Source organism: Physella acuta, unplaced genomic scaffold, assembly GCF_028476545.2.
Source record: "Physella acuta isolate Inbredline_101_S28 unplaced genomic scaffold, ASM2847654v3 ptg000211l, whole genome shotgun sequence".
Lineage (NCBI taxonomy): Eukaryota > Metazoa > Mollusca > Gastropoda > Physidae > Physella > Physella acuta.
Window position 1 is genome coordinate 243,081 of NW_026731730.1, and position 23,791 is coordinate 266,871.

Here is a 23,791-nt window from a genome sequence, read left to right on the forward strand (position 1 = left end):
AACTTTCAATTTTTTAAAAATAATTAGATTTATCAACCGGTTTGAGAGTTTAAAATATTTTAGAAAACAAAATGTCTGACAAAACTAACTGCACTAAGATAGTGATATTACAAAAGCGATAAAACGTTCTTAAATTTTATATTCACCCTTTATAACCATGCAAGCAGAGGATGCCAGATATCTTAAAAGGTACAAAACGGTTGTTTTTTTAATAAACTATTGTTTACTACTATTTGTCTTCACCAGGTAACCAGGGACGCCCTACCTTTTTTTTTTTTTTCACCATCATTCAGCATCATGCTGCATCGTCTACCAAACAACAGTACCATCCATACTCGTATTGCCACTATGACATACTAGTTAACTAATTAAAACCTAGATCAAATACTACTAGAAATCTAGATCTATAATCTATACTGTAAATATTGTTTCTAGAAAGGTGAAAGGTGGCAGTATCGATGTGCACCCAACAGAAAAAGCCCTGGTTGTCAACTATGAATTGGAAGCAACTATTCTGGGTGAAATGGGTGACCCTATGTTGGGGGAAAGAAAGGAGTGCCAGAAGATGTACGTCGATTTTTTTTCACAATACTTATTGTAGTGCTATTTTTTCCCTTAAGTCCTAAGTGTACATTAAAAAAAAAAATTAAGGCATACTTAAATAAGATTCTAAGTGGTTAAAATAAAAATGAAACTTACACAGCAATAATATAGGCCTGTTAGTAGACTGTTATTTTTTTTACTAAATATCTTTTAAGTTTGTTTCATTCTATCAACTCTTTTATGTTGTTGTATTTTTTTAGGGAGAATTAAAATTTTAATGAAAAGCGAGTGTTCAATAAACAAAAAAATGTAAGCTTTAATTGACATTGCAGTATGTATAGCAGTTTTCAGTGTTTTTGTCCGGCCTTTTTTCTCTATCATTTTTTTTTTCTATATTTGCTTTTCAGCATTCGAGTGAAAGGTTTACATGAAAACAGTGATTTAAGTACTCTAGCTAAGGAAATCATCGAAAAATGTAAACTTATTCATCCAAGCAAGCTGCCTGAAGTAGAACAGCTGCTTTATTATTTACAAAACAGAAAGGAAACAGCTCCTGTTAAAGGTGATTTTTTTTTGGGGGGGGGGGGGGGGGGGGGTTAAATAGATTTCCTGACTAATTTTCTTTAACAATTTTTCTCCTTGCAAACATTATTTGTTAAAATTATGTTAACAGTAATGTTTTTGTTTTGCATGGTTGTGATTTAATTAAAAAAAAAATTTTTCCAGCCTCTGGCAAAACAAAGCTTTCAGATAAACCAGGGGATCCATCTGTGTGTGATGGGACAGAGACTGATGAAGTGGCAAACATCAATGATGTTGATGATTACCTTGAAATGCTGTATGAAGAGCTGCCTGAGAAGGTCAAAGGTTGTGCCCTTATCCTGCAGCTGGCCCGCAATCCTGACAACTTGGAGGAACTGTTTCAAAATGGTGAGGTTAACTTGCTTTTTTGTGTACTTTTCTACTTTAATAGCTGGAAATAATTCTTTACAATTATGTGGCTCATTGCAATTAGCATTTTTTTACAGTTATTTTAGGTGATAAATAAGACTATGATTTGTATTAATTATATTCATCAATGCATTGTTGTTTATAATAACACTACAAAAACAATGTACTGTATTATCCATGTATTCTCTTTTCTTTTCTAGAAACTGTTGTGAGTGCTCTGGTTCGACTGCTACGAGAAGAGTGGAAGCGCAGCACAGACCTGGCCACCAATATCATCTACATCTTCTTCTGTTTTTCATCCTTCTCCTCCTTTCATGCCGTCATCCTCCACTTTAAGATGGGGACGTTGTGCATGACCATCATTCAGCACGAACTCAAGAAACATGAGCTTTGGCAGGAGGAGCTCAACAAGAAGAAAAAATCGGGTCAGTCCTGAACGTTTTTTTTTTCTTAACTAGTTTGTACATTTTGTTCAAAATTTCATCTACTAGAGTAAAAAAATTGTTAGCTTAGTATATTTCTTTTTTAAGTTGTTGTGTACATTTAAGTTTAGTTTTTCATTAGCTACAGTTATTGTACTTATTGTTCTAAAAATAATTTACATTTTCTTAGTTGATTAGTTGGTTAATAATTCTTTTTAAAAGTTTCTTAGAATTAAAGAATAGAATATAATTGAACATAAAGCATTAAAGCTAAAAAATAATTAAAGGTAATGTCCACAACCAATACTGATCTTGAAAATGGTTTTATTTTTGAGTAACTCATCTTTTTGCAGAATAAAAATGTTTATTCTTCATTCTCATTACAGCTGAAGATAATGGTAAATTGAGAGAAGATTATGAAAAAAGCTTAAAGAAATATGAAGGCCTTGTGCGGAAACAGGAGCAACTACTGCGAGGTGACTTGATAGATTTAAAGATGTGTTAAACAATACATTTTTTGTCTTGTTGGACTCTCTAAGTATCGGATTAGTCTTAATATCTGTGATGACCATAAGGACATTCTGCCAATGTAACATCTGTCTTTGTATTCTTTGGTCAGTCTCCTACTACCTGCTTCTGAACTTGGCCGAAGATCTGAGCGTTGAGCTGAAGATGAGGAACAAGGGCATTGTCCGCATGCTGGTCAACACGCTGGACAGGAATAACTTTGAACTGCTCATCTTGGTGGTTTCTTTCCTTAAAAAACTCAGCATTTTTATTGAGAACAAAAAGGAAATGGTGAGTTTGAATTATAGAGGTGTCATCATTTTTTGCATTGTAGGTTAATCGTTCTAGTCATGGATGGGTGTGCAGCTGTAGAGTTCATCATGATAGAATTATTATTATAAAAAACAATACTTTGTATAACATATAAAAAATTATCACATGGCTTTCAATACAGAGTATTTGGCAAATACAAGCTGAAAACCACAGTAATATTTATAACCTTTTTCAAAACGGAGCTTCTCATATCATTACTTGTGGGACATTTAAACTTTAAGAAATAAAAATTACAATCAGCAACAGTTTTAATTTTCAGGGTGTATTATATATACTTAGGTAGACAGAATTTACTTTGTTAAAAAGAATCCCATAATATTCAAAATAAAATAGTTTGTTCTTTTTACAATTAAAAACAGCTGTAAACTAATGTTGAACAGATATTCAGAACTTAATAAATCTTAAGACTGTTCTTACAGCTGACTCAAGGAAGTTACGTTACATTCATTGCAGGTTGAAATGAACATTGTAGAAAAGCTGACGAGACTGATCCCATGTGACCACGAGGATCTGCTCAACATCATCATTCGGTTACTCCTTAACCTCAGCTTTGATCCTGACATTCGCAACAAAATCATCAAGTTTGGCCTGCTGCCCAAACTTGTCAACTTGCTGAGTAGGTTTCTTTATTATAACTTCATATGCAGATATCTTTATTATATGTTACAAAAAATATTTAGATAATAAAGTTTTTAAGCAGCTGATGATTTTCTGCGCATGTTTCAGCCAATGAGAACCACAGGCAACTGGTTCTATGTATCCTGTACCACATCAGCATGGATGACAAGGCCAAGTCAATGTTTACTTTCACAGACTGTGTCCCACTGGTAAGTTTATTTAACTCTTCTAAAAGTGAGACAAAATCGATAACATGTCAAACTTTAATATGACACATGCTATGGCATAATAACTATTTCTAGAAAAATGTAATAAATATCTAACATGTACAATACATTTAAATAAAGGTTATTTTTAGTTTATTATAGTGCAATTTATAAATATTTCCACTGCTTTTTTCTGGCAACAGTCATGAAATTAAAAACAGCAAGTTTCTAAAATATTGACCTGGCAAGCTTAAAATGTGTTAATTCATATTGATCTGGTCCCTTAGGCCATGAAGATGTTGCTGGAGAGTCCTGAAGACCCTGACCTTGAACTTGTGGCTCTGTGTATAAACCTGGCAGCCAACAAACGAGCAGCTCAGCTTATCTGTGATGGGCCTGGCCTAAAGTTGCTCATGAAACGAGCCTTCAAGTTCAAGGATCCTTTCCTCATGAAGATGATCAGAAACTTGTCCCAGCACTCTGGGACTACAAAAAATCTCTTCATTGTAAGTTCATCTTTCATCTGATTCAAGTTTTCATACCTGTCTAGGTTTAGTTAGAACTAGTTTCAAAAGCTTGACAACATTTGACTTCTGTGCGCTGAGTAACACAGCTACAAAAATCTCCCAAAAATTGCTTGCTAAAATCAATCAGTGCAACTTCACGCTCTTCATTTGCGCAGGTCATCAAAAGCAGCTGACTGAGTAATATTGAAATCACTAATATACTGTTGAATCACCTTTTATTGTAATTGCTATTGCTACCTTAATCTTAATAGCTAATAAACCATTTATCATATTTATGATTTATTATACATTATTTTTAGGTAACAAATTTATTTCAATTGTACATTGTATTAGTTTATTTTAGCAAAAATATCTGAAAAAAAATCTGAATTTTAATTTTTAGGACTACATCTCCGACTTGTGTACACATATACTACAGTGGGAGAATGAAGATTTCAGCCTTGAATGTTTAGGAATTCTGGGTAACCTGACAATACCAGACCTGGACTACGAGCTGATACTCAAGGAATACAACCTGATTCCTTGGATCAAGGGGAAGCTGCAGCCTGGTCAGTTGAAATGTTTCTTATTTGATTTTCTTACTTGACCAGTTGAAATGTTTCTTATTTGATTTACTTACCTGGTCAGTTGAAATGTTTCTTATTTGATTTTCTTACCTAGTCAGTTGAAATGTTTCTTATTTGATTTTCTTTCCTGGCCAGTTGAAATGTTTCTTATTTGATTTTCTTACCTGGTCAGTTGAAATGGTTCTTATTTGATTTTCTTACCTAGTCAGTTGAAATGTTTTTTCCTTGATTTTCTTACCTGGTCAGTTGAAATGTTTCTTCCTTGATTTTCTTACCTGGTCAGTTGAAATGTTTATTATTTGATTTTCTTACCTGGTCAGTTGAAATGTTTTTTATTTGATTTTCTTACCTGGCCAGTTGAAATGTTTCTTCCTTGATTTTCTTACCTGGTCAGTTGAAATGTTTCTTACTTGATTTTCTTACTTGGTCAGTTGAAATGTTTACTTGATTTTCTTACCTGGCCAGTTGAAATTTTTCTTATTTGATTTTCTTACCTGGTCAGTTGAAATGTTTCTTATTTGATTTACTTACCTGGTCAGTTGAAATGTTTACTTAATTTTCTTACTGGGTCAGTAGAAATGTTTACTTGATTTTCTTTCCAGGTCAGTTGAAATGTTTCTTATTTGATTTACTTACCTGGTCTGTTGAAATGTTTCTTACTTCATTTTCTTACCTGGTCGGTTGAAATGTTTACTTAATTTTCTTTCTGGGTCAGTAGAAATGTTTACTTGATTTTCTTTCCAGGTCAGTTGAAATGTTTTCTTGATTTTCTTACCTGGCCAGTTGAAATGTTTCTTCCTTGATTTTCTTACCTGGTCAGTTGAAATGTTTCTTATTTGATTTTCTTACCTGGTCAGTTGAAATGTTTCTTATTTGATTTTCTTATGTGGTCAGTTGAAATGTTTTTTATTTGATTTTCTTACGTGGTCAGTTGAAATGTTTACTTGATTTTCTTTTACCTGGCCAGTTGAAATGTTTCTTATTTGATTTTCTTACCTGGCCAGTTGAAATGTTTTTTATTTGATTTTCTTACGTGGTCAGTTGAAATGTTTACTTGATTTTCTTTTACCTGGCCAGTTGAAATGTTTCTTATTTGATTTTCTTACCTAGCCAGTTGAAATGTTTCTTATTTGATTTTCTTTCCTGGCCAGTTGAAATGTTTCTTATTTGATTTTCTGTCCTGGCCAGTTGAAATGTTTCTTATTTGATTTTCTTTCCTGGCCAGTTGAAATGTTTTTTATTTGATTTTCATTCCTGGCCAGTTGAAATGTTTCTTACTTGATTTACTTACCTGGTCAGTTGAAATGTTTCTTATTTGATTTTCTTACTTGGCCAGTTGAAATGTTTCTTATTTAATTTTTTTACCTGGTCAGTTGAAATGTTTCTTATTTGATTTTCTTACCTAGCCAGTTGAAATGTTTCTTATTTGATTTTCTTACCTGGCCAGTTGAAATGTTTCTTACTTGATTTTCTTACCTGGCCAGTTGAAATGTTTATTATTTGATTTTCTTACCTGGCCAGTTGAAATGTTTCTTATTTGATTTTCATTCCTGGCCAGTTGAAATGTTTCTTACTTGATTTTCTTACCTGGTCAGTTAAAATGTTTCTTACTTGATTTTCTTACCTGGTCAGCTGAAATGTTTTTTATTTGATTTTCTTACCTGGCCAGTTGAAATGTTTCTTCCTTGATTTTCTTACCTGGTCAGTTGAAATGTTTCTTACTTGATTTTCTTACTTGGTCAGTTGAAATGTTTACTTGATTTTCTTACCTGGCCAGTTGAAATGTTTCTTATTTGATTTTCTTACCTGGTCAGTTGAAATGTTTCTTATTTGATTACTTACCTGGTCAGTTGAAATGTTTACTTAATTTTCTTACTGGGTCAGTAGAAATGTTTACTTGATTTTCTTTCCAGGTCAGTTGAAATGTTTCTAATTTGATTTACTTACCTGGTCTGTTGAAATGTTTCTTACTTCATTTTCTTACCTGGTCGGTTGAAATGTTTACTTGATTTTCTTTCCAGGTCAGTTGAAATGTTTTCTTGATTTTCTTACCTGGCCAGTTGAAATGTTTCTTCCTTGATTTTCTTACCTGGTCAGTTGAAATGTTTCTTATTTGATTTACTTACCTGGTCAGTTGAAATGTTTCTTATTTGATTTTCTTTCCTGGCCAGTTGAAATGTTTTTTATTTGATTTTCTTACGTGGTCAGTTGAAATGTTTACTTGATTTTCTTTTACCTGGCCAGTTGAAATGTTTCTTATTTGATTTTCTTACCTGGCCAGTTGAAATGTTTTTTATTTGATTTTCTTACGTGGTCAGTTGAAATGTTTACTTGATTTTCTTTTACCTGGCCAGTTGAAATGTTTCTTATTTGATTTTCTTACCTAGCCAGTTGAAATGTTTCTTACTTGATTTTCTTACCTAGCCAGTTGAAATGTTTCTTATTTGATTTTCTTTCCTGGCCAGTTGAAATGTTTCTTATTTGATTTTCTTTCCTGGCCAGTTAAAATGTTTCTTATTTGATTTTCTTTCCTGGCCAGTTGAAATGTTTCTTATTTGATTTTCATTCCTGGCCAGTTGAAATGTTTCTTACTTGATTTACTTACCTGGTCAGTTGAAATGTTTCTTATTTGATTTTCTTACCTGGCCAGTTGAAATGTTTCTTATTTAATTTTCTTACCTGGTCAGTTGAAATGTTTCTTATTTGATTTTCTTACCTAGCCAGTTGAAATGTTTCTTATTTGATTTTCTTACCTGGCCAGTTGAAATGTTTCTTACTTGATTTTCTTACCTGGCCAGTTGAAATGTTTCTTATTTGATTTTCTTTCCTGGCCAGTTGAAATGTTTCTTACTTGATTTTCTTACCTGGTCAGTTAAAATGTTTCTTACTTGATTTTCTTACCTGGCCAGTTGAAATATTTCTTACTTGATTTTCTTACCTGGTCAGTTGAAATGTTTCTTATTTGATTTTCTTTCCTGGCCAGTTGAAATGTTTTTTGATTTTCTTACCTGGCCAGTTGTAGTGTTTCTTACTTGATTTTCTTACCTGGTCAGTTGAAATGTTTCTTATTTGATTTTCTTACCTGGTCAGTTGAAATGTTTCTTATTTGATTTTCTTTCCTGGCCAGTTGAAATGTTTCTTACTTGATTTTCTTACCTGGCCAGTTGAAATGTTTCTTATTTGATTTTCTTTCCTGGCCAGTTGAAATGTTTCTTACTTGATTTTCTTACCTGGTCAGTTAAAATGTTTCTTACTTGATTTTCTTACCTGGCCAGTTGAAATATTTCTTACTTGATTTTCTTACCTGGTCAGTTGAAATGTTTCTTATTTGATTTTCTTTCCTGGCCAGTTGAAATGTTTTTTGATTTTCTTACCTGGCCAGTTGTAGTGTTTCTTACTTGATTTTCTTACCTGGTCAGTTGAAATGTTTCTTATTTGATTTTCTTTCCTGGTCAGTTGAAATGCCAAAATTTTTCTACCTGGTCAGAAACACCAAAATTATTATTTTTAAAAATGTGTGTGTACAAAAATTGATTGGCTTCACTTTTTCAACTGTAAAGCTAGCAAATGAACATGATGCTGCAGTATTTTAGATGTAGTTAGGGTTAGTGTTGTAGTCCTGTTACCTATTTTGTTGAATTATTAATCTTCTACTACCTATGGAATCCACAGCACATGTGTTAATTAAAAACTAACACCAAGCTCTTGTAGTACATCAACTCATTTAATAATTTAATTAATCCAGTACAGATGTCTCTTTTTTACTACCATACCAGATGACGAAATCCTAGATGTATGATACACTCAGAATCCACTACTTTCCTATCAAAGACCCATAGCAAGACTATTAAGACAGTTCTTTGTACTCACTGCAAAAATGTCTCTGTCTTCCATACCACATTACTATCACATTCTTTATTATTTATTTACACAAAAATCTTTCTGTACATAAAAATTCTCATACCTAACATGCACCTCTTCATCACAGCTTCATCTCTCCACTGTTGGTTTACATAAGCTGCTCTACTCTTATAAGTACTGTAATCATAGAGGTTGTGCGTTAAGGTTAGTTTCTTGTTACTGACGTTGGTTTACAACAAGGTAAGCTATTTTTTTTTAAATTTTTTAATTTCTGCTGTAACTTCAGGTGCTGCAGATGATGATGTGGTACTGGAGGTTGTGATACTTGTAGGGACCGTGTGCAGTGATGATGCATGTGCCAAGCTGTTGGCTGACAGCAACATAATCCATCTGCTGATTGAGCTACTCAATGGTAAGGTTAGCTTCTTGTCAGTGACATATCTTAACTTGTTGTTAGTGATATACCTTACAGTAAGCTTGTTGTCAGTGATATATTTTAACTTGTTGTTAGTGATATACCTTACAGTAAGCTTGTTGTCAGTGATATACCTTAACTTGTTGTTAGTGATATATCTTACAGTAAGCTTGTTGTCAGTGATATATTTTAACTTGTTGTTAGTGATATACCTTACAGTTAGCTTGTTGTCAGTGATATACCTTACAGTTAGCTTGTTGTCAGTGATATATCTTAACTTGTTGTTAGTGATATACCTTACAGTAAGCTTGTTGTCAGTGATATACCTTAACTTGTTGTTAGTGATATATCTTACAGTTAGCTTGTTGTTAGTGATATATTTTAACTTGTTGTTAGTGATATACCTTACAGTTAGCTTGTTGTCAGTGATATACCTTACAGTTAGCTTGTTGTCAGTGATATATCTTAACTTGTTGTTAGTGATATACCTTACAGTTAGCTTGTTGTCAGTGATATATCTTAACTTGTTGTTAGTGCTATACCTTACAGTTAGCTTGTTGTCAGTGATATATCTTAACTTGTTGTTAGTGATATACCTTACAGTTAGCTTGTTGTCAGTGATATACCTTACAGTTAGCCATTTGTCAGTGATATATCTTAACTTGTTGTTAGTGATATACCTTACAGTTAGCTTGTTGTCAGTGATATATCTTAACTTGTTGTTAGTGATATACCTTACAGTAAGCTTGTTGTCAGTGATATATCTTAACTTGTTGTCAGTGATATACCTTACAGTTAGCTTGTTGTCAGTGATATACCTTACAGCTAGCTTGTTGTCAGTGATATACCTTACAGCTAGCTTGTTGTTAGTGATATACCTTACAGTTAGCTTGTTGTCAGTGATATACCTTACAGTTAGCTTGTTGTCAGTGATATATCTTTCAACCAGCTTGTTCAACTTAAGTTGGCATAAACTGCGTGACTCAGCTTACTGATGAATAAAAAAATTATTTCTATTTCCAGCGAAACAGGAAGATGATGAGGTTGTCTGTCAGATTGTGTATGTGTTCTATCAGATGATTTTCCACGAGGCAACCAGAGAAATTATCATTAAAGAAACACGTATCTTTTACTATTTAGTTCTTACTGGGGTACATAGACCCACACTTTGTTTATTGCTTAATCTCCGTTAAAATTATAAGTTTTATCAATTGAAACATTTTAGCTAGGCACACTTGGTTTTCATTTTTACTTTCTTGTATATAGAGTTTAGAAGAAGTATTGTAATAGATCTGAATAATTAGCTTACATTTTGAAAAGCTTTTTGAGTTCTATACCCTCCTACTTTATCATATACAGAACATAAAGGATGTATTGTAATGGCCTATTGAAAAAATATATAAAATTTGTAGTTTTCTTTCAACTTTTGAGCGATACTTTGCTTTACCTTGTCTCAAAAGTCAATAACTAGAGCACTGTTTATGTCATGTAGGCTAAATTTCACATATAAGTATAAAGATTGTACACACAGGTGTCTATAAATTTTTGAACAACTTCCGGTAACTTGAAGTGGTACTTTACACTTTATTTTTATGTGAATACGATAACTTGATTACTGTTTCAGTTAGATAGATGGAATTTCTTAAATAAGTTTATGATCTTATTTTTTTGATTTCATGAAAGCAAAGTAGTAAAAAGATCACCTACCGGACTGGTTTCTTTAAAAGGTTAAGACTCAGTGACAATATACTGTGACATAAAATATGACTTAATTAGAGCTTTAATTATTTGGAAAAAAAAGATCAATATTTTATTATCAACTACTTATTTTCCACTCAATGTAGTTCTATCCCTGCCAATCTCAACAACTTGGTCAACCTGTATGTAATGTAAAGTAATATAAATAAATTCTGCATTGTAGCATTTTAAATTTTTTGGATAATATGCTTATGTATCTATATACTTGATTTGAGGTATGCTTATATTATACCTTAATGAAATGTTAAAACATAATACAAATGTCCTTAACATTGGTGTAGAGGCTCCTGCCTATTTAATTGACCTGATGCATGACAAGAATGCTGAGATACGAAGTGTTTGTGAAAACACCCTGGACATGATTGGGGTAAATATTCTCTTTTTTTGTTTTATAAAATAATATGTTCTTAAATTCTGATGCAGGAGACACAAAAACTGGGAGAGATATGTGGACAGGAAACAATAGTATGGCAAATCATGGGCAGGAAATGGCAATGGATTTGGCACATGCTTAGGAAGTATGCGGGTAATAGAAAAGCCTTGGGGTGGAACCCCCAGGGCAAGCAACGCTGTGGTCGACCCAGGAACACATGCCGATGTAGCATTGTGGAGGAGGCAAAAAGGATAGGATACAATGACACATGTAACTTTTTTCCCCCTCAACAGGAGTTTGATGAAGAATGGGCCAAGAAAATCCAGCTCGAAAAATTCCGCTGGCACAACTCCCAGTGGCTGGAGATGGTCGAGTCCAGGCAGGTGGACCAGCTGGCAGACTCAGCTTTCATGTACCCAGAGGAGCAGGGGTTCGACCCCTACCTGCAGGATGCTGACATTCTAGACAGGCCTGATCTCTTCTATGGTAACGAGAATTTATATGTAGACAAAATTGTCTTTACTTTTTACATATTGATCTGCTCTTCATGTTACTTATTTCATAAAATCAGCAATATATACAATACATGCCCTGGAGTGTTCTCTAAATAAATAAATTAAATCTGATGATTTATTGAATTAAAGAACACAATAGAGTGTAATAGCAAAGGTAATTTTCTCTAAACATGGAAACATTTTCCACCTATTTTTCCTCAGAAGGTTATGATAATAATGGACACTTGACACCTGAGTATATTGATGATGCTGGGTTGTACAGTGACTTTTATTCTCAGCAGCCTTATGGGTAAGATATTCCAATTGTGTTAACTTGAATGTAGCCTATACAGCGCAAGTAAAATGAAAGCTGGGGACCTGCATGTTGTTTGGGAGTCAGTTGTCTAGCCAGGTCAGTCAGTCATTTGGCTGAGTCAGATTTAGCAGTGTCATTTATTTGACCAGATAAAAATTGTATAATTGCAGGTATGAAGCAGACGACCCTTATATCAGACCTGAAGGACACCTGGGATTTGTTCATGATGGCTATCAAATGGAGCCTCGTGGACTTGACCCCTACGGCCAAGATTATGGTCAATATATAAATGGAGATCATGATAAGAGCCCATTTTACAAGGAATATGGATATCGATAATCTCAAAGTGCTTTAAATGTGATATGATAGTCACCCCTGAAAATATTTATTTCATATTGTTTGATAATATTATGTGAAACCTGTTTGTTGTCTAAACTTGCTTGACATTTTACTAATCCCAGTACGGATTGCATCAATTTAAAATTTAATCTGCGAATAACTAATGCCTTCTAATTTTTTGTACCAGCACGGAGATAAATTTTTGGATGTATTTAGTTTTGTAGTTAAAAACAATACAGGTATTTTCTTGAAACATGATATGAACTTTAAACTTTGTATGTTTAACAAGTAGGATTTGTACAGCAGCCAACATATTTTCTTTTCTAGTCTCAGCTGATGGACACATTGAAAAATTACATGGCACAGTACCCAGCAGTCTAAAACAACAATGATTCTGGAGTACATTGCCCTTGTTTTGGTCAGCTGAAAACTAAGACAACAAGACTGATGTAAATACATGTGACAAAATAACTTGTACATTGTCAGCTTTAGTTTTAATAAATTTATTTTCAATTTTTTTTATTTTGCCCGATTTTTTGCCTTAATTCTTTGTTAATTAAATATATATATATATATATAAATTGACCCTCCATCACAAAATGTTGCCTTATTACCTATTTAAAAAACGATTAAAATTTTTTTTTAAAATGGGAGTAGATACAGTTTTGAAATTTGACCAACCATCCCTGATAAAAAATGGTTACTAGATCTATCTGTCTTTGAAAGTCCACCACAGATTGTGTGTTTGGCTGTAGCTCAAAAAAGTACATATAAAAAAGTAAAAGCAACTTTATTTTGTCATCGAGGGCCACTTAATTAAAATTAGCACACCTCTCCATTTGTACAATCAATTTCCATAAATAAATTATAAGAGAACATTTCACACCACGATTTGTAAAGCTTACAAAGTATACCATTAAGTTATATTACAATAAACAACAAAATATTTCAAGCTTAAAAAAGTAGTTTACACAATGGTGAGAAGAAAAAAAAAAGCTACCCATCATGCATCAGCAGGAGTAAAAAGGTGGAGTATAAATTAACAAATTAAACTACAATAAATCAATTAAAAACAATGCTAAAAATGTGTACTTGTTTTTTCCCTATACTTCTTTTAATACTTAAAAAAAAAGCTTTGCTTTCAAATTAGAATATGATAAATTCATTTCAATTAAAAATCAATGATTTAATTAGAAATTAAAATGTATACTTGGTGTAGAATATTTCTAGAAACTGGTGAAAAATTCTGGCAGTGTTAAAACAATAAAAATCTGGAAACCAGGCCAGTACAATAAACATTGCAATAACAAGAAAATGGCAATATGTTGCCAGTTAAATCATACTTATGGCAATGAGAATAATTTTAAATCATACATACAGCAATTAGATTAAATTACTTCACATCCTGTTTTTAGTAATGCTTCAATACATTAAAATTATTTTTACAACCAGCAATTTTGTGAGGAGCACTTGAAAAAAATGGTAACATGGAATAACATGTTTAATTTAATTATACAAATTACAGAGGGCCATGATTACAAGTGCAGCTATTATGTCATAAGAATTGTCGTTTGAGACTTTAGTGCTTTTAAATATTTAATTTCCTTATTAAGTAAATATAGAATTGTCAGTAACATGTGTAGAGTTAAAATGGCTTTGGCTGAACAAATATTTTTAATTTGCCTTCAAACCATCTTACAATATGTACCAAACTATTTTCTTTTTATTACAAATATTAGATCTGGTGCAACCAGGATACCTTTCGAAACACAGCACATATCTAGATACAACTTTAAAAATGACTGCTCTTGTTGATTGTCTATTTGAGTGAAACAAGATAAAATATCTTTCTATAAGAACAGAAAACTTATTCAGCTAAAGAGGTTGTCGCCTATATGGTAACTAGTAAAATACTGCTTGAAGATCGTGAGCTTTAACACAATGCTTTGTACACAATGTGTAAATAGTTTGTACATCACAACTGAGAGGTTTCACTATTTTAATACTTGGTGTAAGTTATGAATGGACATCTAGCCCAGATGCATTAGCCAGATAAATGTTCTACATAGATTTTGTTTACTGTCAATCTGGGGTTAAGGTGCACACAAATATTTTTAGGAGAGGAAATTAATTATTGCACAGCTTTTGGTATAAAGATGTGGGCAGAATGAAAGACAGGTTAGTGGAAGTCAAGATCAAGACATGGCAGGTTGATGGAAGTCAAGATGTAGCAGGTTGATGAAGACAGGTTAATGGAAGTCAAGATGTAGCAGGTTGATAAATTCAAGTTAGTGGAAGTCAAGATCAAGACATAGCAGGTTGATGTAAGTCAAGATGTAGCAGGTTGATGAAGACAGGTTAATGGAAGTCAAGATGTAGCAGGTTGATAAATTCAAGTTAATGGAAGTCAAGATCAAGACATGGCAGGTTGATGGAAGTCAAGATCAAGGCATAGCAGGTTGATGGAAGTCAAGATCAAGGCATAGCAGGTTGATGGAAGTCAAGATGTAGCAGGTTGATAAATTCAAGTTAATGGAAGTCAAGATCAAGACATGGCAGGTTGATGGAAGTCAAGATCAAGGCATAGCAGGTTGATGGAAGTCAAGATCAAGGCATAGCAGGTTGATGGAAGTCAAGATGTAGCAGGTTGATAAAGTCAGGTTGATGGAAGTCAAGATCAAGGCATAGCAGGTTGATAAAGTCAGGTTGATGGAAGTTAAGATGTAGCAGGTTGATAAAGTCAGGTTGATGGAAGTTAAGATGTAGCAGGTTAATGAAAACAGGTTGATGAAAGTTAAGAAGTGTAAACATGTAGCATTGTTATCCAGTAAAAAAAATGGTTCAAATTATTTATCATAATCTATGTTCAGTAAACACCAATATCACCTGCTGAACGGATATAACAATTCTAAAATATAACGTTATCTAAATTATTCCAGAACATACAATTTTCTAACGATGTATAACACACTGGAGTGAGACGCTTGCGTGAAAATCAAAGAAGCTGCTGATGTTGGTTCACCAGCCTTCAAATTTTTTAAAGTCTAAAATATAGACAGTAGTAACTGTGTAAACCATCACACTTCAATTGAAAAAAACCTACAAACTACACCTATCATTGGTCAGTTCCCCAGTCTGTGTCCAAATCTCCCCATCCAGCTGCATCCTGGGAATAAAAAAAATAATTAATGATTCCCTCACCTAGTAAAATTAGAATATTTATTGATTACCTGGGAACAAGCCACAAATAATTGTATGCTTATACAGTCATCTGCTCGGTTAACTTAAAGTGATTCCCTTTTAATTTCCTTGCTATAATGATTGCTTCCCTCCGCCCACTAGAGTTTTAAAAGAATGTTACAACCCAATCTATTTTAACCACCTCTAATATAATGCAAATAAGAGATTTTGAAGAATGGTTGTGAATAACATTTAGAAGATGAACTTTAAAAAAAAAAATCACTAACCTCCTCTAGAGTTGCCATGGCAAAAATTGTACCAACGTTTTGACCGCTGACTTTAGGTGAGAAGTTATCTGTTGATTCCACAAGAGGAACCACACCTTTGGGCTGGGCTATGCTGGGTGCCATGTCTGCAAAAAAGTCCAGCTCTGGATCAGGTTTGGTTTTTATCTCTATAGATTTGATGTCTAGGCCCATTCCTAAGTCATCCACTGGTTTTTCTGTCTTCTTTGTGTGAGATTTGTTCAAAGCTGCGGTTGAATTGAGTTTAAGACTTTTAGAGCCAGCTGATGGGTGACTTGATTTCACATGCCCAAACATGGTATGGCCAGCAGCATTATCCCACTCTACTTGCTCATTATTGTTTTTATTATTCTTATCATAGGTTAACCAATCTTCCTTGACCTCCACACCCTTTTTCAAATCACTGTCCACAACTGGGTCAGACCAGTCCATTTTTACCGGTGGCGGGGAGGGTGGAGTTTGACTTCTGTATGGGCTCGGGGATGTCTGGACCTTTCCATCCCCATCAGTGATGGTGGTCATACTCTGTAGTTCGGATTCTATCTCAGCATCAATCTGTTGGTCAAACTCGTCCCACTCTGACCAGGCGGGGGAGTTTTTGTCCACTTGTAAGCTCTCCTCTTCCACATCAACATCATCTGCATCATCTTTCACTTCCTCGCTTATCTCATCATTCCCTGAGTCTGCTGTTTCTTCGCTTGTAGGGGGCAAACCATTCTCAACACATCCTGTGTGGAAACAAAAATTGTATTTGAGTCTAGTATAACATTTCTGGCTGATCAAAACTTTACTATTTCCGTTAAAGTTTCAAACAAGTCAGACACCAATAAGGTATAATTTTTTATATACAGTATGCTAATACTAATTAATTGATTGTTTTAGATCCTCCAAAAGATTGAAAGAAACTTGCATTCATAAAAAATTAAATACTACGTGACCAATAAACTTTAACATAAGAAGTTTAATAAGTTTAACATTAAAATCAAAATATTCTGGCCACAATTAGTGAAATGCATGACTGTTTATCATGTTTATATTTACACTGCCATTAGTCTACAAACAGTCAATATACAAACTTTAGGACAAAGCATACATTTAAAAAATAAACACACAAGCCCCCCCCCCCCCCCCAAATCAAACACTCAATGACAGTTAGCACCTGTTGGTCCAAGCTGTCTTCTAATAGAAGCCATGTTATATAAAGTAAAACAAGAGTTTCCCATAATACCTGCAAGTTCCTTCTCCTTCAACTTCCTTTTCCTTTCTTCTCTTTTCAACCTGGCCTCTTCCTTCTTCTGTAACTTTTCCTTCAGCTTCTTTTCCTGATCAGCTAAAACTTTTTCTTTACTTAGAGTAAACTTCTTGCTGAAATGAAACAAAAGATGATGGCAGTCCTACACAGACAACAACATGGGTAGAATGAAGATTGTTAGAATAGTGCAAGTCACGTACTGTTTTAATGTAGCATTTTTTAAGTAGAAACAGTGGATTGGGGTAAAGTGTGTCAAATTGATTTAACGGTCTGCCAGGCAACAGAGATTTAAAGCATGGACAAAAAAAGCAGCACAGCAGATTCAAAGGAGTCAAACACATCTATAGGTGTATTTCTTACCTCCCTTTAGCCAAGTCTTTGAGCAAAGGTTTGTGGGAAGAGAGCGCTGACATCATATTCTGTGGTATATCCATCTGCACTATTTCATCATGTGTTATTTTCTGCACAACCAGTAAAAAATATCCATTAAAATATACCAAATTTAAACATTAATTTCATCACTCTGTAGAAGGATACTTAATTTGAGATGTTTGAGATTTTTATAAACTTTGAAAAAGTTCTCGGAGTTAATTAAAATTTGTAAAGCAGCCTTAAAAAGGACCTGAGTCAAAAATCCAGGTGTTTTTTAATACTGCCAGCCCTATCAAAGCCAGCAATGAAGAACTTACTTTTGGAATGCCATGAAAGAAAAATGGTTTTCTGTTTCCCCCTATGACAAAGTCCCCCCCAAGATGAGGCACCAGGTCTGCTAATGCTCGAAGACTTGCTGCCACTATTCTGTCATCAGAGTCTCTCACACCAAGGAGTATCTGGCCAAAACAAGAATCTCAAATAAATATTTGTGTTTAACTGGCACGTCTGTGAAAGGAAATGGAAGTTACCCAGAATTAATGGTCCTTATTGCAGATGAGATCATTCCTGTGGTCTTGGAATTTGAATAGATTAATTACGTGGTCAGCATTATGCCTAGCCATCTGTCATTGTTAAATGTATGCTGTATTGCCAGATAAGACTTGTTGTATGTGTTAGACTTAATGTTAGATGGCTGTTTGACCTTCACTCAGTGCATTAGGAAAATTTTTTAGCTTTGAATCAAGTCTAAATATTGCGCATTCAGCTGTGACAATAGCAAAGCCAACCAAATTTTCATATAGATTGGAAAGTTACCAAAGAATTGTACAAAGACCAATCAAGTTTTTCTATTTGTAGCTAAATTACCTGGATAAATATGTCCTCCTCTAGCTGAGTACGTGAAAACAAATGGACGTAGTGTGAAAAATGTTTGAGGAGAATCAAGCGTATATGGCTGTCGTGAACGTGGAATATGTTAAATAAATGATTGATAACATAGGTCCTGTAGAGTGTTTCATCTATAAGTCCCTCTATTGATGATGTTCTCAGCTCAGAATCTGGAAATAAATAAATTTTAATTATTTAAAATAATCAAATAAAAAAATAATGAAAAGCAATGTAGGTATTTATAAAATTGCAGAAAGACATTTCAGTAGTTGTATCCTACCAATAATCCTGAAACACAATGTAAGCACGTCAACTAAGTAAATACCTCAATGTACTTCTAAGTACTATTTTTAACAAAATAAAATTTGAAAGGCAAGTTTTTATATTTTCTTACTTCCTTTAGGCATTAGTAGATGGGGTAACACTAACTCTTCCGCCCACTGATTCAACAAAACAAACCTCGCTAGAAGTGGAACAACCAGTCTTCTAGCTATCACTGTTTCAGGGAGCTTTCTTAATCTAGGCATCAAATTGCTGAAATTACAATGCATTGTTTGTCATAAATGTCTAGCAATAAAGTCATAGCCAAAGCATTGAAATAACACTAAATATCTAATAATATTTCAAAATACTGTAGTCAAAATATTTCTGGAAAAGCCTAGAAAACACAACACAAATGCTAACAACATTAAAAAGATATCTAAGATTTTAAAATATTTATTGATAAAAAAACATTCACATATATTTGTTGTACATTTTTCATAAATAGAAAGTCAATAAAAATTATCTGATTACAATCCACATGAGTGGTCAAACACATTAAAGACAGACTTGCCTGAAAAACTCTTTTGTCTCTGTCTCAGTCTTGACAGTGATGTGTTTAAGAAAATTGATGATGTTGATCAATTCTGATCTAAAAATAAAAATGCAATTTAATTAAAAGCTGCCTTTGTGTGTATTAAACTTTGTATAAAAGAAACTGTTTCTTTTAAATGTGACCCTAAGCTGTGCCTTTGCAAGTCTCTAGTTTTGACTATAATTATAAACCAGATAGTGCATACAATGCATCAAATGGGTTTACACTATAAATTATATTCGTGACTATAAGTGTACATTGTTTATGTCTAGTAGTAAATAAAATTCGTGGTCAATGCTAGACTGTGAACCCAAAAGTCTCGAGTTTGAATCTGGATTCAAGTCAGTAGAACCTCCCTCAATCCACCCAGCTCTGATGGGTACCTGACTTATGTTAGGGAAAGTAAAGGCGGCTGGGCACAGTGCTGACCACACTATCCCTACATAGGCAGAGGTCACAGAAACAGGTAAACTCTACTTCACTTGCCCATTGGACCGCCTGGTTCAAAAAGGGAACTTTTATTTAATTAAAATTTTCAACTGTGGATGCATTTTATTCATATGAATTAGCTTTGCATTAAGTTAACAGTAAATTGTCTACTACAACACCAAATCACTAGCATATACCAGCAAGTGCCATCATTAAATTCATTGATCAATAACAGTGAGGTGAATGTATTCACAACAGTGTGAATTTAACAGCACTAATAAAAACAGTTACTTGACTGATATAAAAAGGTACTTGGGAGGTGAATTGTATTCACCATGTGAATTTAACAGCATTGATATAAACAGTTACTTGACTGATATAAAAAGGTACTTGGGAGGTGAATTGTATTCACCATAATGTGGATTTAACAGCACTAATATAAACAGTTACTTGACTGATATAAAAAGGTACTTGGGAGGTGAATTGTATTCACCATAATGTGGATTTAACAGCACTAATATAAAGCGTTACAGCACTGATATAAACAGTTACTTGTATAGTGTCACTGACCTGAAAGATGATGCTTCCAATAAATCCGACACCTTAGGTCTAGACCCAGGGTCAACACTGCTACACTTTGACAACTCTAGCTCCATAGTTTGGATGGTCTCATCTGAAATTGGTTTCAAACAAATCTCAATGTTGCCTTCAGTCACTGACACTACAGTGCTAAAAAATCTTAATTAAACTAATTAAAGGAAATGTGTTACCGCTTATAGTATTATTAAATAAAAAAAAAATTGTAAAAGAAAGAAAGAAAACATGAAGAATTACCTTTGATCAACACCAAGTCTAAAGCAGCATCCACTAATGTTTTGATAGCATAGATGTCTCTAGCATGACCTAGGGTTCCATCTATAGACACCTGGCCATACTGAAATTGAATTTTTGAAAAATATTGAATCAGTTTTTAAATAAATTTAGCTTTCAATAGCTCTTACAATTCTTTTAAATTGCATTTTCTATAGCAAACATCTACTGAAGTCAAAACATTTGAGAGTAAAGTAAGGATTCTACTAAATTGTCTTATAAAATGACCTTTTCCTCTGGCGCTAGAGAGCTCTCACACCTGAAAGCTCTGCACTTGTCCAGGTAGCCTTGTGTTGCTTCTGTAAACTTACAGCTATGCTCCATTCCCCCGAGTTTCCATGTTCCATCTGGACTTACAAAGACAGACGACAGGCACAAATTGTTATGACTGATGCCTAGCTGATGAAAAAAAAAAGTATGCAATGATTAGCATTGAGATAAAGTTTAAAAGGGAAGCAACTACTGGAAAGATGTCTGGAAAAGAGAAATCTCTACCTTGGAATGAAGGAAGTGTAGCCCTTGCAGGAGGTCATAGAGACCAAGGCAGAGTTCCTCTGATGACATTATCTTTAATGCGGTCACCAAGGGTAAAACGGATTCTGTGGCCAGCCAGACATTGGTGGAAGACTCACTGTAGCCAACAAAGCGAAGGATATTGGGGTGTCTAATACTGCGGAGAACCTGTCAGTTAACAATTTATAATCAATTAGTAATACCTAAAAAAAAACTGAAACAAACATTACAGACTATCTCAAAATACATACATATATATATATATATATATATATATATATATATATATATATATATATATATATATATATATATATATATATCAAAATGTAACCTTCTTGTACATGCGTTGGCCAGAAGCATATAGATACTTTGTGTCAGATCTAATCTAAATAAATATTTTCATTCTACTTTATATTTATTGAAAATCTACAAACATACCAGAGCACATTTTTTTAACAAGTGAGCATCTTTTCCTTCTGTATTCTTGGGTTCAAATACAGTAGCTTCTGTGCCGTCAGATTTTTTTATAGGCGACAACTGCCATTGAAAACTTGGAGGACATTCTATTGGGTCATCCCATTGGCAACCCTCTAAAATACTATTTTCTGCACCCATAAATTCTGCCAGAAAAAGAGAATGATTTTTAATAACATTAAATTTAAGTAAGCCTGTGTTATAAGTAGGCCTAAATTTAATAAATTAAAAAATAAGCAGTGTGATAAGTGTGTTTAACTTGAAAAAAAAAACAACTAAGTGCCCATAATATGTGGTGCTAGACTAGTCTTCGGACAGGTTTCCTGTTGATTTCATTGTGTTGTAGTAGCCTGAGTATGATCAATATGCAGAGTAAACTTAAGAGTCAGTCAGTAGAGTTATCAAGTAGTCAGTTAAGTCAGGTAGTAATACTAGTTTGACTACTAGATACAACTCAGTCTAGCACAGAAGTGACTCATTCAAACCTTGGAATGGTTAATTATTAATTAAGGTCATTGCGTTTCGCATCTTTTGCCGGTCAGACCAGCGCTGGGGGGAAAGAAGCTTCTCTCGAGTAGTCACTTCGAAAACATAAATTCCCTTACAAATGTGAAATAACTAAATTTAATGAGTCACCCTTCTTTCAGACAATTTTAGTACCTAACTAACTACATTACCCATTACTCAATGTTGTGATGGTTACTTTAAACTTTAAACTAATAATTTAATAATAGGTCTGAATTACTATTAGTTTAAAATTACCATCATATGACGTAGGCCCTATAGATCTATAATATTAATTATTAGGCCTAATTATTATTACTAATATTACCCACTTGTTTTGGGTGGTACCCAGCTGAACCCAGCAAATCAAGTTTATTTATTATTTAATACGAGCTGACCCGCGCGGTAAGCATACGCGCTATTTAGTTGTTTTATTTGCTACTTTTCAGTGATTCATAATTTCAATTAATTTGTTGAACTCGACTTCTTTTCACTCAGCTCAGACTCAGTCTGTTAGAGTCTGAGACTACAAGTCAAGAGTAGTCTAGCCTATATTAATATCCATCTTAGATATCTATATACTTTTGCTAGACCTATTAATATAGCTCTGTAGAGAAAAGACGAGTTAGAAACTTTTAAAAATAGATTATACCGGAGAGTTCGTAGTGTAATGCCAAACAGTGGAAAATGTAACTATTTTTTAGTATTTATCAGCAGTAGGTCTAAATAAAACTTTTGACCCGGAAATGCTTATTAGCACGAGTAAGTTTCGCTATTTAGTAGTAATACTGATAATTTAATTTTAAAGTATTAAACTCCACTTAAAACTAATGTTAGGATTGTTAGTAATTTACCAAAAAATTATTAGGCCTACGATACTAAAAGATTTATTCTATACTGTGTGCTTAAAAAATGTAACCGCTTGATACCACTATGACATTTAGGCCTAATTATCGGGAAGGGATGGACTTGGATTTTTGCTTCCCCTTCCTTCTCCACCAGTGTTTCTTCCAGACTTTTTCTCCGGGGGGGGGGGCACTTGAAATTTTGGGGGGGGGGGGTAGACTTTCTTCGGGAGGCGGACACTGTTAAATGTAAATATATTCTATATAAATTCCATTTCTTTCGGGGGGGGGGGGGAGGCGGTAGACTTTCTTCGGGGGGGGGGGGGGCAGTGTTCCCGAAGAGATGCCTGGAAGAAACTCTGATGGTATAGGAATATAGACCAACATAAAGTGAAGTTGATGGCGCACATCTTTTAGCAGAACACGCAGCTCCAATTTGGCAAATGGTTAACGACGGCCAGCGTCTCAATCTCCTGGTTGTTGGGTGAAGCCTTTGTGCCCACATCAAGGTCAGGGTCTGTTTATCCCGAAAGGTGCAGTTATTTTCAAGAAGAAAGGTTTAGCCTTTTTCTAGAGAGGAATGAGATTTTACTATAGAATCTCGAGTAAATCCTCAACACATTTTATTATGTATTCTGTTGACAGTATAGGATGGAAGAGTTGAGTGCATTGTCAGCTAAGTCGTCGAGATGGAGCTATAAAATTCATTGCTTGTCTCCATAAACAAATCGAAATAAAAAGGACAAGAAATAAAGACAAGGATTTTTGACCATATTTTGTTTACCAAAGGGTCATTAGTACAGTTTGGTTACTGTGTAGCACAATGCCGTATGAGTTTAATGCTATCGAAGTGAAACACCTTTCGACATTGCCTTGTCTAATATATAAAGCTCAATTCTGTAACGCATATGTTTGTTTGTCGCTGGTTATCGATGGATTTAAGTGTTAGAAAATTATCGTGCGCATTTGTCTAAATCAGGGGTCTCCAAACTTTTCAGTCCGAGGGCCGCATTAACTATCAAATTTCAGTTCGGGGGCCAGTTTCTTCCAGGTATGTCTTTATTTTTTCTG

At 34.0% G+C, this 23,791-nt stretch overlaps 2 protein-coding genes across 3 annotated transcripts; one reads left to right on the forward strand and one right to left on the reverse strand.

Annotated features, from left to right (window-relative positions):
* The first annotated feature begins 59 nt into the window (after positions 1-59).
* On the forward strand, positions 60-12,748 carry LOC131937478 (kinesin-associated protein 3). 2 transcript variants are annotated; one of them, XM_059294955.1, is made up of 18 exons: positions 60-189; positions 436-567; positions 951-1,105; positions 1,270-1,473; positions 1,695-1,919; positions 2,303-2,392; positions 2,536-2,714; positions 3,210-3,372; positions 3,483-3,583; positions 3,868-4,086; positions 4,490-4,655; positions 8,821-8,946; positions 9,973-10,071; positions 10,989-11,074; positions 11,374-11,566; positions 11,797-11,884; positions 12,061-12,167; positions 12,557-12,748. In XM_059294955.1, exons 1-18 carry the CDS (start codon positions 158-160, stop codon positions 12,619-12,621), a joined length of 2,430 nt encoding a protein of 809 aa, XP_059150938.1. In that variant the 5' UTR covers positions 60-157; the 3' UTR covers positions 12,622-12,748. The 2 variants fall into 2 exon arrangements, with proteins under 2 accessions (XP_059150938.1, XP_059150939.1); XM_059294956.1 differs by having other exon boundaries at positions 11,800-11,884.
* On the reverse strand, positions 12,727-22,607 carry LOC131937479 (protein-associating with the carboxyl-terminal domain of ezrin). The gene is made up of 14 exons (XM_059294958.1): positions 22,528-22,607; positions 21,336-21,517; positions 20,877-21,062; positions 20,610-20,780; positions 20,346-20,445; positions 20,082-20,184; positions 19,062-19,139; positions 18,621-18,760; positions 18,206-18,396; positions 17,656-17,796; positions 17,327-17,427; positions 16,943-17,079; positions 15,697-16,442; positions 12,727-15,395 (listed from the first exon to the last, which is right to left on the reverse strand). Exons 2-14 carry the CDS (start codon positions 21,510-21,512, stop codon positions 15,345-15,347), a joined length of 2,322 nt encoding a protein of 773 aa, XP_059150941.1. The 5' UTR covers positions 21,513-21,517; positions 22,528-22,607; the 3' UTR covers positions 12,727-15,344.
* Positions 22,608-23,791: the final 1,184 nt, after the last annotated feature.